Here is a 16,042-nt window from a genome sequence, read left to right as displayed (position 1 = left end):
GGGATAAAATTGAAAAAATTTGCAAAAGAAGTGGTGGGTTAAAGGGCAATTTCTTGGGTTAAAATAGAATCACTTTTTTTTTTTAAAGCTTAATTTTTCCCTATAAAAAGTGCTATTTTGTAAATAAAAAAAACTTGGAAATTAAACCTAAAATCTACTTTAGTTTCACTCAAATTATCTAAATATATTCACCTAATAAGAAACAATTATCCACAATGAGAAGTCTAAAATACTAAAGAAAATTTGAGAAGTCCCACGATTCCAACTTGTGTCCTTTTTAGTATAAAATTAGGTTCTGATAAGGGAAGAAAAAAAATCCGACCTGCCGGATTCGAACCAGCGACCTAAGGATGTCTGACGGTTATTCCAACTACAGTCCTCCGCTCTACCAACTGAGCTAAGGTCGGTTTGTGATAACTACCGCAACCATTTTTTAATTAACAATGTCCAAATTCTAGCCATTAAACTTTTTTTTTTTTCGGCCACTCTAGCTATTAAACTTAGGTCACGTAAAGTGGTACAAAAAGGAAGATCCCCTACCCATTTTCTCTACCATGCTTGGTACAAGGCTAAAATCTTAGCCATTGAAGAGAGAGTAGAAAGAGAAAAAGAAGGGAGAAAAAGATGAGTTCAATGGCTAAGATTTTAGCCTTGTACCAAGCATGGTAGGAAAATGGGTAGAGGATCCTTGTCCGTACAAAAAATAACCTACTTTTATCCATTTTCAATGAAAAATGCTTGATTTTTCTTCTTCCACTATGGCAATCTACATGAACATCATATAAATCACAACACAATGGATGGCAAGCAGCCAAGCATTATTAGGGGTAATTATCATAGCAACAAGAAGCTACTCAATCCATAAAACAACAAAGATCACTTCCTCTTATACTCTTATTGTATGCTTTCTTTGTGGACCCCAGAAATGTGCTGCCCTGCCTGTTTCCTTCATTATGGTTTGGTAGAATAAATGTTTAGTAGGTTGGAAATTGGAATCAAATTAATTCTTGGATTTTTAAAGACTTCAATTTTAATCATTTTGTTTTCTTCATGTTTGAAATGCTAAAAAAAATCATATCTTACCAAACAATTTTATCAGTGGGCATTAGTCAGGTACACATAATTCCTCTTGCAAAGATCAAGGAGTGAAATGGAAATTTCAGTGTCCAACAATCTACTCACCATAATTCCAACTATCAATAGCAATATAATTGAATTGAATCCCAATAAGTTGTTTAATAAAAAATATCACCACAAAAGCATTATAGGCTTTATAGCAGATGAGGTGTGCTTGTTGGGTGTGGACATCATCTTTGGAACTGCTCAAACCAAACACTTCATTATCAAACTCTCATAAAATGCCAATAAGAAAGGATTGGAGGCCATGAGGGCAAAAGAGGATTTGGACCCTTGTTTAAACAACATCTGTTTGTTTCTTAATATTACATCCTTTTCAGTTCATTTAAAGTTTAAAAGCTCCCCACCAACGACCCCCCATCTATTTCATAAGGGCATCTAGGGCCTATGTCTTATTGCCTTTTGCATTATTGTTGCTCACATCTTCTCTAATCCCTTTCAAATGTCATGTTGCTGTATTCATCCCCTCTGTAGTTGGATACCAAAGTAGACACTAGACAGTAGTGCTGCTGTAATGCTGTTTCTGCTGTTAACATCTCTCAGTCTTCATTCTCTGGCACAGTGACACTCAAGACTTCAAGTGGCCTTTATATGTAACAAAGATTTAAAGTGGCCTTCATATCAGGTATTTCATTGATACACACAGTTGAAAATTAATTGCTCTTGGGAGATGTGCTCACAGATTATACCTGCTTTCATTCTTTTTATTTTGCTAAAAATCACACTGCCAGCTTCAGAGTTCAGACTATGAGTCTATGACCAATCATAAAGTGCCCCAATTTCTATGGCAGTCATTAGGACACATAACAATACAAAAAAACAGCAACAAAAACTTTTGCATTATTAAGAAATGACAAGTGCTTCTGGGTATTGGATAAAATAAAAAAGCACGCGCACAGTGCACGCACATTTGCTCAAAACCCATGACCTTCCCTTCTTTGGCTTCATCACCCAGGACCATGAATCCATGATCTTTTCCTTGTTTTTTATTTTCTTTAATGGCAAATGTACACCACATTCACCATTAAAAATGGAAAACATACAATGTACACCAAATATTCCATAACAAAAATGGAGCACACACAAATTTCCAAATTTTCTTTTCTTCTTTTGGAGCCTTGGATGTTCAGATTCCCTTGCTTGGCAAGTGATGACCCATCTCAAGGTAATCTCACACACAACTTTTTCTTTTTAAATTAAAAAAAACATAGAAAAATAAAATGCACTTAAGTGAAGTGAAAATTGAGGGGAACTTCCAATCAGAAGCATATGGCATGAAAATTTTACTATTAACGCCAACACTCAGGTGTTAGTGAATGGTCCCTCTTGGGGTCCCTGCAATAGTCATACACCAAATGATGGGTTTGAACCCATCTCATGGTACTGTACTGTTGTCTGGTCAACCCGCCGGACCGGAATGGAGAGGCGGAGACCGGGCGGCACCAAGCAGGGGAATAGGCAGAGCAACCACCGGCTTTGAAATTGGTATACCTTGCAACAAATGGTTGATATCTGTAGTCAGCTTTGTATTTTCCATCTTCTGTAGCCCATGATGAGGCATCCCATATTGAACCATAGAGCCACATTGGCCTTAATGGAAAGGTTGCAACACTCTTCCTTTGGTACCTCCTTATGGGCACATCATCCACGAAGAATCTGTGATAACAATTAATTAATTATACAACTATAAAACTAGAAGACATTTAACCTACCAACAAAGCTAAGAATGGCATACCAAAATAGATATAAGATGACAATATTGATATGGAATATGGTTTGTACTATTAGATTTATTTTTCTTCTTTTGTCAATCAATGAATATAGTCTATATAATGGAGGCAACTTTTTCTCTCCTAATCACCCTCCATGCTATTTCTCATAATTGAATATGGGGGAGTCTTAACTTCCACATTAAGAATGGGATGACACATGTCCCAACTCCCAAACACCCAATGTGGAAAGCCTTTTCACCCTTCCAAATCTGTTATCCTGAATAGTACTTTCCAAATATTGAACTCTCTATGCCTCTATGGTATAGAATGAGGTCAATGCCATTTCAGTCTTTCACTAACTAGTCATTGAAATTGTATATATTTATGTGGTTTAATGATAGTCAGTCCTCCTCATTAAGGATTGATTCAATTTATAGTTACTCCTGTCAAATCGCTTGGCTTTTCCTTAATTTCAGAGAAATCAAATTATTCCTCAACTTTAGAAAAGGAAAATGGCAGACATATCAGCAATATAAATATTAACCATTATTATCACCCAAAAAAAAGTATTAACCATCAAAGCTCAACAATAATATTATTATTGAGCTTTAATGGTTAATATATTATATTGCTGATACGTCTGCCATATTATGGATGGTAAGTAAATCTTTAAATTTTTACAGATAGCTTCTTTCTTTTGCTAGTACAAGAGTTTTTCAGATTAAGACCAAGTCTTTTCCAAGCTTCTGATAAGTTCTAACTTCTATGTAAATCTTTGATTGCAAGCACAGAAATATATTAGCATAGCTTAAAACTATGATCACAAAAAACTTACATGATCTCCTTAGGACTCCATAATATAGCATAGTGATGAAACTCGTTGGTGGGATCAAACCACAAATGAAACTTCATCTCTCTGCCAATGATTCTTCCATCCCCACTTCCTCTGATGTAAACATTGGTCTGTAAGGTATAAGGCTTCCCAAATGTAGTCCCAAGAAACTCAATGTCCACCTCATCATGATACCCTGGATGAGCTTCACTGTTTGAAAGCTGCATTGATCAATTCACCAAGACATTTAGTAGAAGCAGAACCAATTATGCTTAATTAGCTAGAAAGCCTAGAATTACTGAAAGCATTTCCTTAAACTAAAAGTATGCAAGCATATATAACTAATTCAGTTCATTTCAGTCAAAAATTGTATGAATGTTTGATGAACAAAGAAATTATAGCTAGTTCAGTTCAATTCATTTCTCACATAGAAAGCTGTTATAACTCCTGCAGTGTAACCAGGTTGAAGCTTAATGGAGGCACCAAAGTAACCGGATCTAAATGGACGAACCGACTTGAACCCACTTCCTGTTATAAAAAAGTAAAAAACCAAACAAGAAAATGGAAAGCATTAGACAATTTGAAAGAAATTTAAGTGGTGCAGTTGTAATTAAGGAAGCATTAACATGATGAACTAAAAGTGGGTGAGACCTGAGGTCCTGTCAAGCCAGATTGTTAATGCGTTTTGGTCTAAGCTTTGATGCTGAGGACCCCAGAGGGTTCTAAATCCTTTATAAAAGCTCATAGAGCTGAATTTAGAACTTGGCCAGTAGCCAGGTGATGGTGGCCAGTCAGCATTGCTTGAAGGGACCAAAAGAATTAGGAGGAAGAGCAAGAGAGCCATGAATGGGAAGAGGAGGGGAGAGTATAGAGAAAATAGAATAACTGCCTCTGTATAAATACGCGGGAGAGAGAGAGAGAGATCAAGTGAAGACCAGGAGTATATGGAACAGAGAGTATGGTAGTACAGTTTGATATAAATAAGAAGATTAGTGGAATTAACCATCCATATAGCTCAAAACTAGTGATGGGTCCCCACCATAGATAGCTTGTAACATTTTGTTGAGTTAGTAATTTAATCAATTATATTATAGGCCAAAAGAGGTTACATAACTTTGTATGATATATACAATCATAGACATGTAGAAAGTACTACTTACTATAATTTTCCTCTCCCATCATCACCAACTACTTTCTTTGCCACCCTTAATGAGGAAACATGTTTGCTTTGGTTGCATGGTTGGAAAGCTAGGAAAAGAGGATGTGATGCAGAATTGGTAGATGAGTGTCTCATAAATGTGCCTTCTCTTCACCCCCACCCCCTATGTGAATCTGTAGCTTTGTGATTCACAGGAAGTCTGAAAGCTACATGCAGTTTCTGTCTGGTAATGCCTTTAAAGCAACCTTGTTGGATTACCCATATTATGTCTTTTACCATTCCAATTCCTCTTACCCAGTGTGTCAGCTCCATGTCAAATGTGAGTTAGTGGATCAATAATAATTCTTACACAAATTTATTTACAATCTGAATGTATGGTACGATCACCCATCACTCAGTAATGTTTAAAAGAATTTTAAATTTTACTTGAAATAAAAAATCATGCTACCCCACTGAAAAATTTATTAGTATCACCGATCTTTAATTCTTACACAAATGTGATCCCTCTACATATGCAATAATCATTACTTAGTCTTCTACTTGCGTGATTGTATCATCTACTCTATCACACCATTCATATTTCATAATATCCTTCTTATCCTTATTTGATCATGGCCGGCTATGACATCTATGGTCATTATCGGCCACGACACTCATAATCATGATCAGCCACTTACCACGAAATTGAAAATAAATCAAGATTAAAATGAGAAAATTAAGACGAAAATAAGGGAAGAAATGGTACAAATTGAGGCATTCTACTCATTATTGACTAGCATGGGATATGGGCAATTGGGCATGATCTTATATATGAATTCAGAGATGGATTTGAACCTGTGAACTTCATCAATGCAGTGGGTCATGGATATGCAAAATGGGACCTCTTCATGATTTGATTATACGGCACAGTTCGATTGATTTTGACTCATGAAGTGAACTCTTGTACGGTTGCTTAATATTTTATTCAACCCTTGATTGATTACTCTGTGTCAAAGTTTCTTCCATAAAAAGCTGCAGAAATGATGCTCAATACGATGTAAGCCATTGATTATACAGAAAACAAAAAAAATGTCTAGATGTTTAGTCATGAAATTAACAAAGACTGAGGGAACGTTAGACTGATCAATTCTTCTTTGATAATTGACAGTACTTTACTGAATTAAGACTCCCCAAGTCCTAAGTTTTTACCATTGTACGTGGCATGCTCTGGCTCTAGTTCTGGCCTCACGTACTCTTATTATCGCTAAGGTGCAGCCAGAAAAAAAAAAAAAAATAAAAAAATAAAAAGAACTGGAAATTGCAAATAAGAGGCTTCAAATCCAAGACTTTTCACAAACAAAGTTACAAAAGTACAAAACTATGATATCATTCATGACAGCCCGCCGTATATGATTTCGTATCACAATATACATTTGAGCTCCATTATGTACATACATGACCGATTCATATAATAATTTTTCAAATGAAACTTCATAAAAAGATAACATTTAATACACATTTTTTCCTTTTTTTTTCGTTTATTAATAATAAAAGAAGATGCATTCAATCAAATTTTGTTTTTCCTTTCTTCCTTTGCTACTTGGTCTGTTTTTCCATTTGATATATACATAAGATGAGAGCCATATATACAAGCTTACATTTGGAGCTATGCATGCAGTCTTTTTACCACCAAGAGTTAATATATATATAATAGAAGGCTGCAGCTTTCATTTATTTTTCCTAGACAGAAATGTTGGAATTTTTATTGCTGGCTTTGCAGTTTTGGCCAATATATATGAGGTTAATTAGATCCCACTCACACCATTAAAGACTCCAATACCTAGAGGTCGATACCCTGTACCATTTTCTTGAAGATGCTGACCAAAACCCAACATCTTTCTTGTCTTACATGATACAAGGACCTTTTAGAAGTATTGCAGAAAATCAAATATTGGATTCTGTGGACCATGCATGTCTAATATTGTCCATGCCTCACAAAATGTAGCAAGTAAGTAAACCTCTCTAACTTAATCAAACCATGCATGCATCTTAATCCTATTAAGTCTTAGCAAAAGGCCCAGAAAACAGTTCCCAATTAAGTCTTAACAGCCACAACATTTGAAACTTATTAATAGACATGCATGGCTGATGATGTAGGAGTTACTGCATTAGGGTATTAATTCAACCTATAATTAATGACAATGGGTCCCTCACATGTAGAATCCATATTAGGCGAGCGACGTCAAAAAATGTGTGGCTTGTACAGAGTGACTTAATGATCGAATTAACTTTAATAAATTATTAATTCTACAATTTTATCAAATTTAACTATTAAATGTATTGTTTATAATATGTTCTTCATGTTAAGTTTTCCTGAACTCTTGTCACACTTAATAAAACATGCATCATAAAGCTCCAAACTTAATTAATTACCACAAAATCCACCAAAATTCCAAATTAACACAATTCAGATGTGGTGAGCACGTACTGTGTGGCATTGCCGCAGAAATATAGTTTCCGTACATATTTAATAAGTTAATATATATTTGGAGATGAGTGGTGGGGTGGTAACTTGGTATTGGAATCAATGCCCTATTTTTATGATTAGAAATGGAGAAAGTCCCATGCCGTAGATTCGCACTATTTTGTCGGCAAAAAGAGAAAGTGGGGCCCATGGAGATCGCAGTGGGGGCTCCACTTGACCGACAGATCAAGATTGAAGCTCATGAAACTCCAACGTACATAAATACCACGTACCTTCATTGTTTATCTTTTTGGGTAAATTGAACAGAACCTTACTCTCTTTTTTCTAGGATTAGATAATTGCAGACAGGGATGTGTGATTTTTATATAATGTTGGTGGATGGTCAAATCAGTTTGACAAAAAAATTTATACATATTGAAATGAGTCTAAGCAAGTAATGGACCAATGGTGCATCAAAATTATGAAATGAGGTATATGCATTGTAGCAAATTGCAACTTGGTGTTCCAGTGTTACTGGATCTCCAAATTGCAATATGTTAGAAACTGTCTTTCTAAATTTGACGTGCGTATGTTAACTTGCTTGTCTATTCTAGATTGCTTTCTATAATTTGAGGTATTTGTTTCTTAAAATATATATGGTAGTTTGACCAACATGTTATTAACAAATCAAATTATTGGGGTAGATGAAGATTGAATAAGAGTCGCACAATGTAGTTGAGGACTCAAACCCATAAACATATAATTGTGTGGAAGTAGTGAAATTAATTCAAAGGTGAAGCAGATAATTAATGCATGGGACATATATAAAAAGTAATTAATATTGATTAGGACAATGTTTTGACTTTTGATCAATGCCAAACTTGAATAAAATACTCAATTAATATTAGATTAGATGCTCAATACATCATGCATGCATGGGACAACAAGCTTTGCTAAAGCTTTGAATTCATTGGACTGAAGACAATTAATTGCGTCATGAAATTAATTAATAATCCCAATTGTGAGAGTCGGACATATATGCTTACTCCACCGACACTACTTCCATGGCTTTTGAGGGGCTAGTGATGAAAGCTCCAAAATCAAAATAAATAAATAAAGAAAGAGAAGATACATCCATCCAAAAAACAAAAATTAAAGAGAAGATATATAGTACTATCCGTACCATATTGTCCAAAAAATTATATATTTTCTAAGTTCCAATCTCAATAACTGAAAAAATTATAAGGTATAACTGATATACCGTCATGTGGTATAACCAATTCAACGTGTAAGGATATTATTAAACGATGTGTTTATATTAGTAGGGTATAGTGCTAATAACATCCACTCATATTATAACACATAAACTAGTTATACCACATGTCAATATATCGGTTATACAAAATAATTTCTTTAACAACTATTCAATAATCGTTCAAACTTTTCTTATTTTTATAATTATAATCCTATTTTCCTTAAAAAAGCAAAAAAGAAAAAGAAACTCTCCCCCTGTTTGTTTGGGTGGAGAAATCTTCCCTCTCCCATCGTTCCTTTCTTTCCTCCTTTCGGTTTCGGCTGGTCACTTCCCAAGTTGTCCTTTTCTCCTTCCTTTTCTTAAAGTGTTATTGTGTTGGATTAAATAATGTATCCACTCGAAAATGAATATTTTCTATAAGGAATGCTAGTTATTTTTTCTTTTGTACTTTGTTTTTATGTCTTCTTTTTTTCTCATGGCTTGTCTATTTTGCAATATAGTATCATGACAAAACAATTCATTTTTTAGATTACTCTTTAAATATCATATTTGTAAATAATAATAATAATAACAAAATTGGAAATGGTTTAATCATCTAATTCTTATCAAATAAATAAACGGTGAATTTAACTGTTATTAAAATCGTCTATTTATTTGATAACAATTAAAATATTAAACGATTTTTAATTTGATTAACTTTTTTTTTGCGGAGACATTACATTTGAAAGGTGATCTAAAAAATAAATGGTTCCGACCATTAAACTACACTGCAAAATAGACAAGAGAAGAGAAGGTCAAAAGAGAAGACAATTAGCATTTCTCTATTCTCTATTCATTGTCTTATTTTTACTTGACTTTCAATTCAATTGGTGCATTACAAAGAATACATTTTTTATTCAATTAATCAAATAACCATACAAAAAAACATTTAGGGCTCGTTTGACACTGCTTCTTAGAAGTGCTTTTACTTAATATCGTTTTTACTAGAAGCGCTTATGTTAAAAAGCACAAACAAATTTTTATAAAAAAATTATAAGTGGTTCATGCAAAAGCACTTGAAAATGCTTTTTGAGAAAGTACCTGACATGTGCTTCTCAAAAACCCTTTAAAAGCGCTTTTGAGTTCAAAAGCGCTTTTATTTATTTCGGTCAAACGCAACCAAAAGCGCATTTATTAATTTGAAAGCGCTTTTGGCAGTTCCAAAAACAATGTCAAACGAGCCTTTAGTCAAAACGTGAAAGTAAAGAGGGAGCTTGCATTGAAGCCTTTGAAGGATTCTTTAAATGAACTTATTTAACGATTCTTTGTGGAGCCCACTTTACATTATAGTTTTGTGATCATCTATGTTTTTAAGTTTTCATTCAAAGATCATCATTGTAAAAACTAAAAAGTTGCAAAAATTATAGACCATTTAGCCATTTATTTTAATGGTTATCATTTCAGTGTGTATCGATATTTGTCTATTTATTCGGTTACAATTTGATGTCTTGATAATTTTGATTTGTCTAATTTTTCTTAGAGATGATCTTTTGATGGAGATTTAAAAAGTTAAATGACTTCAATCATATAACTAAAATGTAGAGTGGACAACATAAAAAATTCTTTTAAATAAACTTATTTAAGCAATGTATTCCTCTAGCTCATATGCATCAAATGATCCAAGCATTCCCCATTTCTGAACTCCCAAATCCCAGGTTGCTCTCTTTTTGGGCCTGAATTATATTTTTGCTTCTATTAGCATTAAAGGCGTAACGCGTGTGGATACTGGACCTAATCAATGTGCGGGTCTTGGGCCAAGCATAAAAGTTTGTTTGATTCAATGTTCTGGATGCTAAGCCAAGCCATTTGAGCCCAGCCCAGGTCATGCCCACTTTTATTTTTTTGGTATATTTATGCATTATTTGTTATTACGTTTAATTTACTATATTCATACATGCTAACTTTGTTTAAATTTAATAAGTCATTTTAAACTTCAGCTTAACTAAACTAAAATTATTTCAACTAATTAAGCTAACTATAATCTAATTAAACTTAAATTTTAGAGAAATTGTTATTTGAGAGAAATAAATTAGATATTTGTTGTTTTAAAGTTTGTTTCAAAATTTTAAGAGTATATTCATCCTTTATTTATTTTTTATTAGTGTTCTCTTAAAATCCTCATATTAACAATTCAGATTATAAATTAAGAGAATGAGAAAATTTTAGCTATAATACTTGAACTTTGGGATTGTCTCAATTTAAGATATGAAGTTTAGTTTGTGCCAATTAGTATATGTTGTAATATTTTCATCCAAAAGTGACTATGTACCATGCACATGATTACGTATTAGGGCTAGAATTGTCTGTTCAAGCCTATTAATCTGTCAGTATCAACAAATACGAGTCCACTTAATTAGACTTGAACGGACAATTCTAGTCTTGATAAGGCACAAGATCACTTTTGGATGAAAATATTAATGAAATTGACATCATGTACTATTTTGATATAAAATGAATATTTAGATTTCACAATAAAACAAACTAAAGTTCATATTGTGAATTAAGACAACCCCTAAAGTTCATATTGTGAACTGAGACAACCTCCAAAATTCATGTATTATAGCTAAAATTTTTCATGAGAAAATTATTCGTGATAGGGTATTTTTCACTCCAAAAGGCAAAAGAAAAAGACATGTTTGTCCGACCAAATAAGCCAAGTATTTGGCTGGTTCAACGACATGATTGATCTGGCCCAAAAAAAAACGACCATGATTGAGAGATGATGATGTGGAGGCTATGATGCGTTTCACTTTCACCAACGTGTGCGAAATCAGGTCCATTACGTATGGATTGGGTTGGATCTTCAAAAATGGATGCTCCAAGTCCAAGTCCAACTGCCAAAGCCTCCAACTTCCTTATCAAAATAAATAAAAAATAAAAAGAAAAAGATTCTCCTAAGTCCAAGACTCTACCTTGATATTCATACCAAACTCATTCTCGAATCTTCGAAGACCTCTCGGTTTCCTCGTTTACTTCCTCCATCCTCAGCGAAAACGCTTCCCTTCACACCACACGCTGACACATTCTTCAAAGTCCCAAGAAGCCCAGGTATGGCCCTCCCGCACCTACTTCCTAATTTTTTTGTTTGTGTTTTTCTTCATCTTATGTGCTTTGAAACTTTGATTGTTTTGAAGTACTTACCTTGAGATCTTGAAAACTGCATTTTAATCATGTGAAGAGTAATGGGTTTCTTTGGTTGAAGTTGGTTTGATGAAATTTCTGGTTCATGTTTGATAAGTATAGGTGATTAGGTGGTATGTAAATAAGCAAACTGATGAACATAACAGTGACTTGGACTAACTGAGAGGTATGCTCTGGTGAGTTTATTGGGCTGATTGAAATGCTAACGTTACTTTTGGAAATGGGGTTTCTGTGGGTTACAATATGTTAGCTTGGTTCGAAAATGTAGTCTTGTAAACTTTAAAGAAAATGCTTGGTACTTCTGAAGTCTTGAACTTGGGGTATACAATTTTCAATTTGTAGATTTATGTTAACTGATGTAGCAGTTCCAGTGAAAGAAAATTGTACAATGAATGGGGATTCTTGGAATGAGTTAAACATAGCGAAACATGCACTTCTGAATTTTGTGCGCGATGATATCAAATTAGGTAATGTAATAGCTGTCTTAAAGAAAAAATAGGTGATTTAATAGCCTTGGAGTCTGAGATGCAAGAAGAGAGAACAATTAGGCTAGCTACTTTCTTGGTCCATCAATTTCTTCAATGACCATCAAAGGACTGAATTTGCGGTGGTTAGCACCTGTATTCAAATCCCAGTTGTTGGCGTGATTCGAAAGCAGAGGAAAGGGTTAGATTTTTTTTATTGTTTTTCATCTCAAGATGAAGCACAGTTTGTTGGGTTTGTGTATGTAAACAGAAATTTTATACTTCTAAATGCTGATGACTCTACTATTAAGGAGTAGTATGGTTCAAAGGCCATAAAAAGAAAAACAAAGGAAGTTCAGTTGGGAATTGGGATTAAAGGTCATAAGGACAGGGAAGAACCCAAGAGGGCCCAAGACATGGCCCTTGATGTTGCAGAACAGAATCACTCAGAAAAAGAGGAGGGGCATTGTTGGCGAACCTATATGATGGATATTAGGCTTTCATGAGTCGTGTTTGTGTGTGCGATGTACGTGTGTTTATAATTCAAATTTCAAATACAACATTTAGAAGCTGTGACATTCTGAAGTTTTATATGTTGTGGTAGTATATGATTGAGATTGAAAATGAGTTAAAAGTTCATCTGATTGCATGGGTTGCTTCCTTTCCTTTCTCATTTATCTCTTGTGAAGCTGATGATGTTTCTCACATGGAGAGTACTTCTCCATCTTTACTATTTTTTTGGAGCAGTGGTTTAGAAGGCGATGGTTGCCAGTCTGGGAAGAATGGAAATCAATGGTAGCAATTCTAATTCCCATGAAAGTCAACTTTCAGATGCTTCAAATGTTGCTATTAGAGAGAAGCCTACTGAGATAGAAGTCTTTATTAATCATGGTATGTCTCTTTCCCCGAAATCAGCCCCAAAAAGAATGAACTTTTTGTTACAAAACCCAATTTTCCTCCCTGACCACAACAATGAGTCTACTTCCGATACAAGTCGGTATGAAGTGTGGTCAAACCTTATAACAGAACCCTTTTATCCCTAAGAGTTTCGCTGAATTGTGGTGTCAAATAATGGTGGTTGTTGCAGTTTGATGTTAGTAGTGTGGTGCATGATATGATATGACATGTTAGAAGCATAATAGATGAGAACTTTCCTCCAAAACTTAAAAGAAATTGTTTATCTGTGATTTGAAGAACTTTCTTGAGTAAGTTATTACTATCATCCAGCTTCAGACGTTGACTACTGCTTGAAAGTCATATTACACACTTTTGGGTAACTGTATGCCTCCTCTTCTTGATTAGAATCTTGTGGAGTGGTATTTTATTCTTTCAATAACATGGATGACATTAAAATGCAGCTGAGATAGCTTGGCATGAGAGAAGAAGAGAATGGGTTGGTGATCAGTCTCAGAAATCGCGAAGAGCTCCAAGAGAACCAATTATGAGGTACGCATTTCTAATTTTTCGGCCACATTGATGGTTTAAATACCAATAGACTGCATCAGTTCTTTGGTCATTCCTGATATTTTATATCGATTTCATTTATTCACTAGATCTACCAAATACTCCTGGTTTAGTTGAGGCATAGGCTAATAGACAATAATGTAGGGGAATACTGAAGCATTCATCTATATTTGTGTCCCCGTTTGTTGAACTGGGAATCTTTTAAATAAGAGAAGGTCGGTGGCAGGGGACTTCCCCATCATCAGTGATTTTTAACTGTTATGTAATTTTTGAACCAAATAGTCTCTTGTGAAGCCTATATTGTATTTCCCATCAACTTTATTTATTTTTCTATTTCTATTTCTATTTCTTTTTCATTTTGGTGAGCTGTTCTACAATTGAATTTGAAATCTGGCATGGGAGTTGCATTATGTTATTTTGCCAGAGCTACTTGACATATTTTCATGCAAAGGATGGACCTTGAGGAAAATAAATTGGCATCTCTACTTAAAAATATTTGTGCTCATGAAGAAGAAAAAATGATAAAAGAAAAAAAAGCATACAATTCACTTGTATTCCAAGATTGGAAAGAAATGTATTGCATTGTAAGTGAGAGAATCATTTGCTCCCAAAGTTGCAGTTGTTGGGTGCTATCATTTTATTGATCATGCTTACTTCTGTCATTTATTCGTGTAATGGAATTGCAATTTACAGAGGAAAGTAATCAAGGAATCTTCTTTTTCAGCTGGACCACAACGTATGAGGAACTTCTCTTATCTACCGAACCTTTTCAGGAGCCCATACCTTTAGCAGTAAGTTTCTCTGTTGCTTTCATTTTGATTGTTGCTTTGGATGATGTTGATGCGAACATTATGAATTGGTGGGCTATGCAGGAGATGGTGGATTTTTTAGTTGATATCTGGCACGAAGAAGGCCTCTATGACTAGATGATTGGATATCCCGTGCTCTTTCTGCACAGTAAGAATTTTGCACAGTTTTGTTTGTGCTTATTGATGATGAAGCAAACCTATTACCTGAAATCTATTAACAGAAGCTTGAGCTGGTTTTCTTGTTCCTGATTGCGCAAACCGGCATCTTTCTTGGAGATATGGATTACATGTAGAGATCCATTTAATCTTAGCATATTTGTTAATGACAGCTAAGCAATTGTGTAATCAACTAATCAGATTCTGTAGTTTCCATTCGATATTAATTTTTATGCACAGTGATGGGCTTGGGCCGGCTTATTTATATTAATTTTTCTCAATTAACCAATTATCTTAAATCTTAAGCCCAACTTTGTCCATAACGGTCTAGGCCGACCCAATTATTTATTTAAAAATTTTAAATTAATTAATTTTTTATAATTGTTTAACATTGTCTCAATAAAATTAGAGGGAAATTAATTTTTCACTTATAATCATTGTACAATTGGAATATTGCCACACATAGAAACAATTTTATAAAAAAATATTAATGATAAAATATTTTCAAAAAAATTGGCAATTAAAGATGAATAAATTGGCATGAGCTTGACACGACATGTTATGGATCAAGCTGGACTTAAGATTTAAGATAATTAGGTCAAACTGGTCCGAACCAGGCACGAAGCACGAATGAGCCCAGCACGTTCGTTGTACATCTCTAGTTTATGACTATATGAGCAATCAAGTTGGAAATGTCAAGCGACTTTAGTTGAGCTTATGTGGAAACCTTTGGCTAAGGGTGAAATTCAGTCGGTAACCGAACCGATTTAGAGAAACTGACATCGAATTGACGGGAGGAAGGATGCCTCAAAGGAGGACCGATGCTGAATCGATGGAAGTTAGTGACTGACTACTTGTGGTCGATTGGTTTTGGCAGGCGGTGTGATTCGAGAGTATTGGTGGTTTAGGGTTTAGGGTTTAGGGTTTAGGGTTTAGAGTTTAACGATTCGATTGAACAACTGATATCGAATACTCCCACACAACTGTCGAACCGGTTAGCAACTGATCGGTTGATAGTTGGTCAGTTTAGGTTTTTCGGCTAAGAATTCCACCCCTGCCTTTGGCTTGTCTCTCGCTCTCTCTCACATACACACACGCACACACTAAAGGTTAGTGTATTCTCTGCCTTTTCAGTTTTCATTTGTTTTGTTTGCATGGCTCAAGACAGGACATCTCACATTTGCATCATGGCAATCAGACTTCCACCTTTTGGTTAATACCATTGGGACATGCCCTGCCTTGCTTGATTGATGCTTAATGCCATTTGGGGAATTTAAATGAGATCAAGAGGCAATGCTTATTCTCGAACAGTGGTTCTGACTTTTGAGAGACCTCTTTTTTAAAACAAGTAAAATGGCATAAATATTGATATTTGACTATTCTTTCTGAGATGGCAAAAAAGAAAAAACGATTCTCTTTGAGGTTTTTTTT

General features: G+C 34.5%; 2 protein-coding genes and 1 non-coding gene across 3 annotated transcripts; 1 reads left to right on the top strand and 2 right to left on the bottom strand.

Annotated features, from left to right (window-relative positions):
- Nucleotides 1-316: 316 nt before the first annotated feature.
- On the bottom strand, nucleotides 317-407 carry TRNAY-GUA (transfer RNA tyrosine (anticodon GUA)). The gene is given in 2 exon segments: nucleotides 317-352; nucleotides 371-407. It is a non-coding gene; the product is annotated as a tRNA-Tyr (tRNA).
- A 1,153-nt stretch (nucleotides 408-1,560) lies between these two features.
- XTH32 (xyloglucan endotransglucosylase/hydrolase 32) lies at nucleotides 1,561-4,598 on the bottom strand. The gene is made up of 4 exons (XM_086247460.1): nucleotides 4,333-4,598; nucleotides 4,109-4,209; nucleotides 3,685-3,902; nucleotides 1,561-2,793 (listed from the first exon to the last, which is right to left on the bottom strand). Exons 1-4 carry the CDS (start codon nucleotides 4,523-4,525, stop codon nucleotides 2,427-2,429), a joined length of 879 nt encoding a protein of 292 aa, XP_086103586.1. The 5' UTR covers nucleotides 4,526-4,598; the 3' UTR covers nucleotides 1,561-2,426.
- A 6,847-nt stretch (nucleotides 4,599-11,445) lies between these two features.
- Nucleotides 11,446-14,869, top strand: LOC147281857 (zinc finger protein). The gene is made up of 5 exons (XM_086248697.1): nucleotides 11,446-11,625; nucleotides 12,930-13,073; nucleotides 13,541-13,628; nucleotides 14,371-14,437; nucleotides 14,519-14,869. Exons 2-5 carry the CDS (start codon nucleotides 12,944-12,946, stop codon nucleotides 14,570-14,572), a joined length of 339 nt encoding a protein of 112 aa, XP_086104823.1. The 5' UTR covers nucleotides 11,446-11,625; nucleotides 12,930-12,943; the 3' UTR covers nucleotides 14,573-14,869.
- Nucleotides 14,870-16,042: the final 1,173 nt, after the last annotated feature.

This window comes from Dryas octopetala, chromosome 6 (genome assembly GCF_963921425.1).
Source record: "Dryas octopetala chromosome 6, drDryOcto1.1, whole genome shotgun sequence".
Taxonomy (NCBI): Eukaryota; Viridiplantae; Streptophyta; class Magnoliopsida; order Rosales; family Rosaceae; genus Dryas; species Dryas octopetala.
The sequence above is the reverse complement of the archived record's forward strand: the minus strand, read 5'-3'. Positions and strand labels throughout refer to the sequence as shown.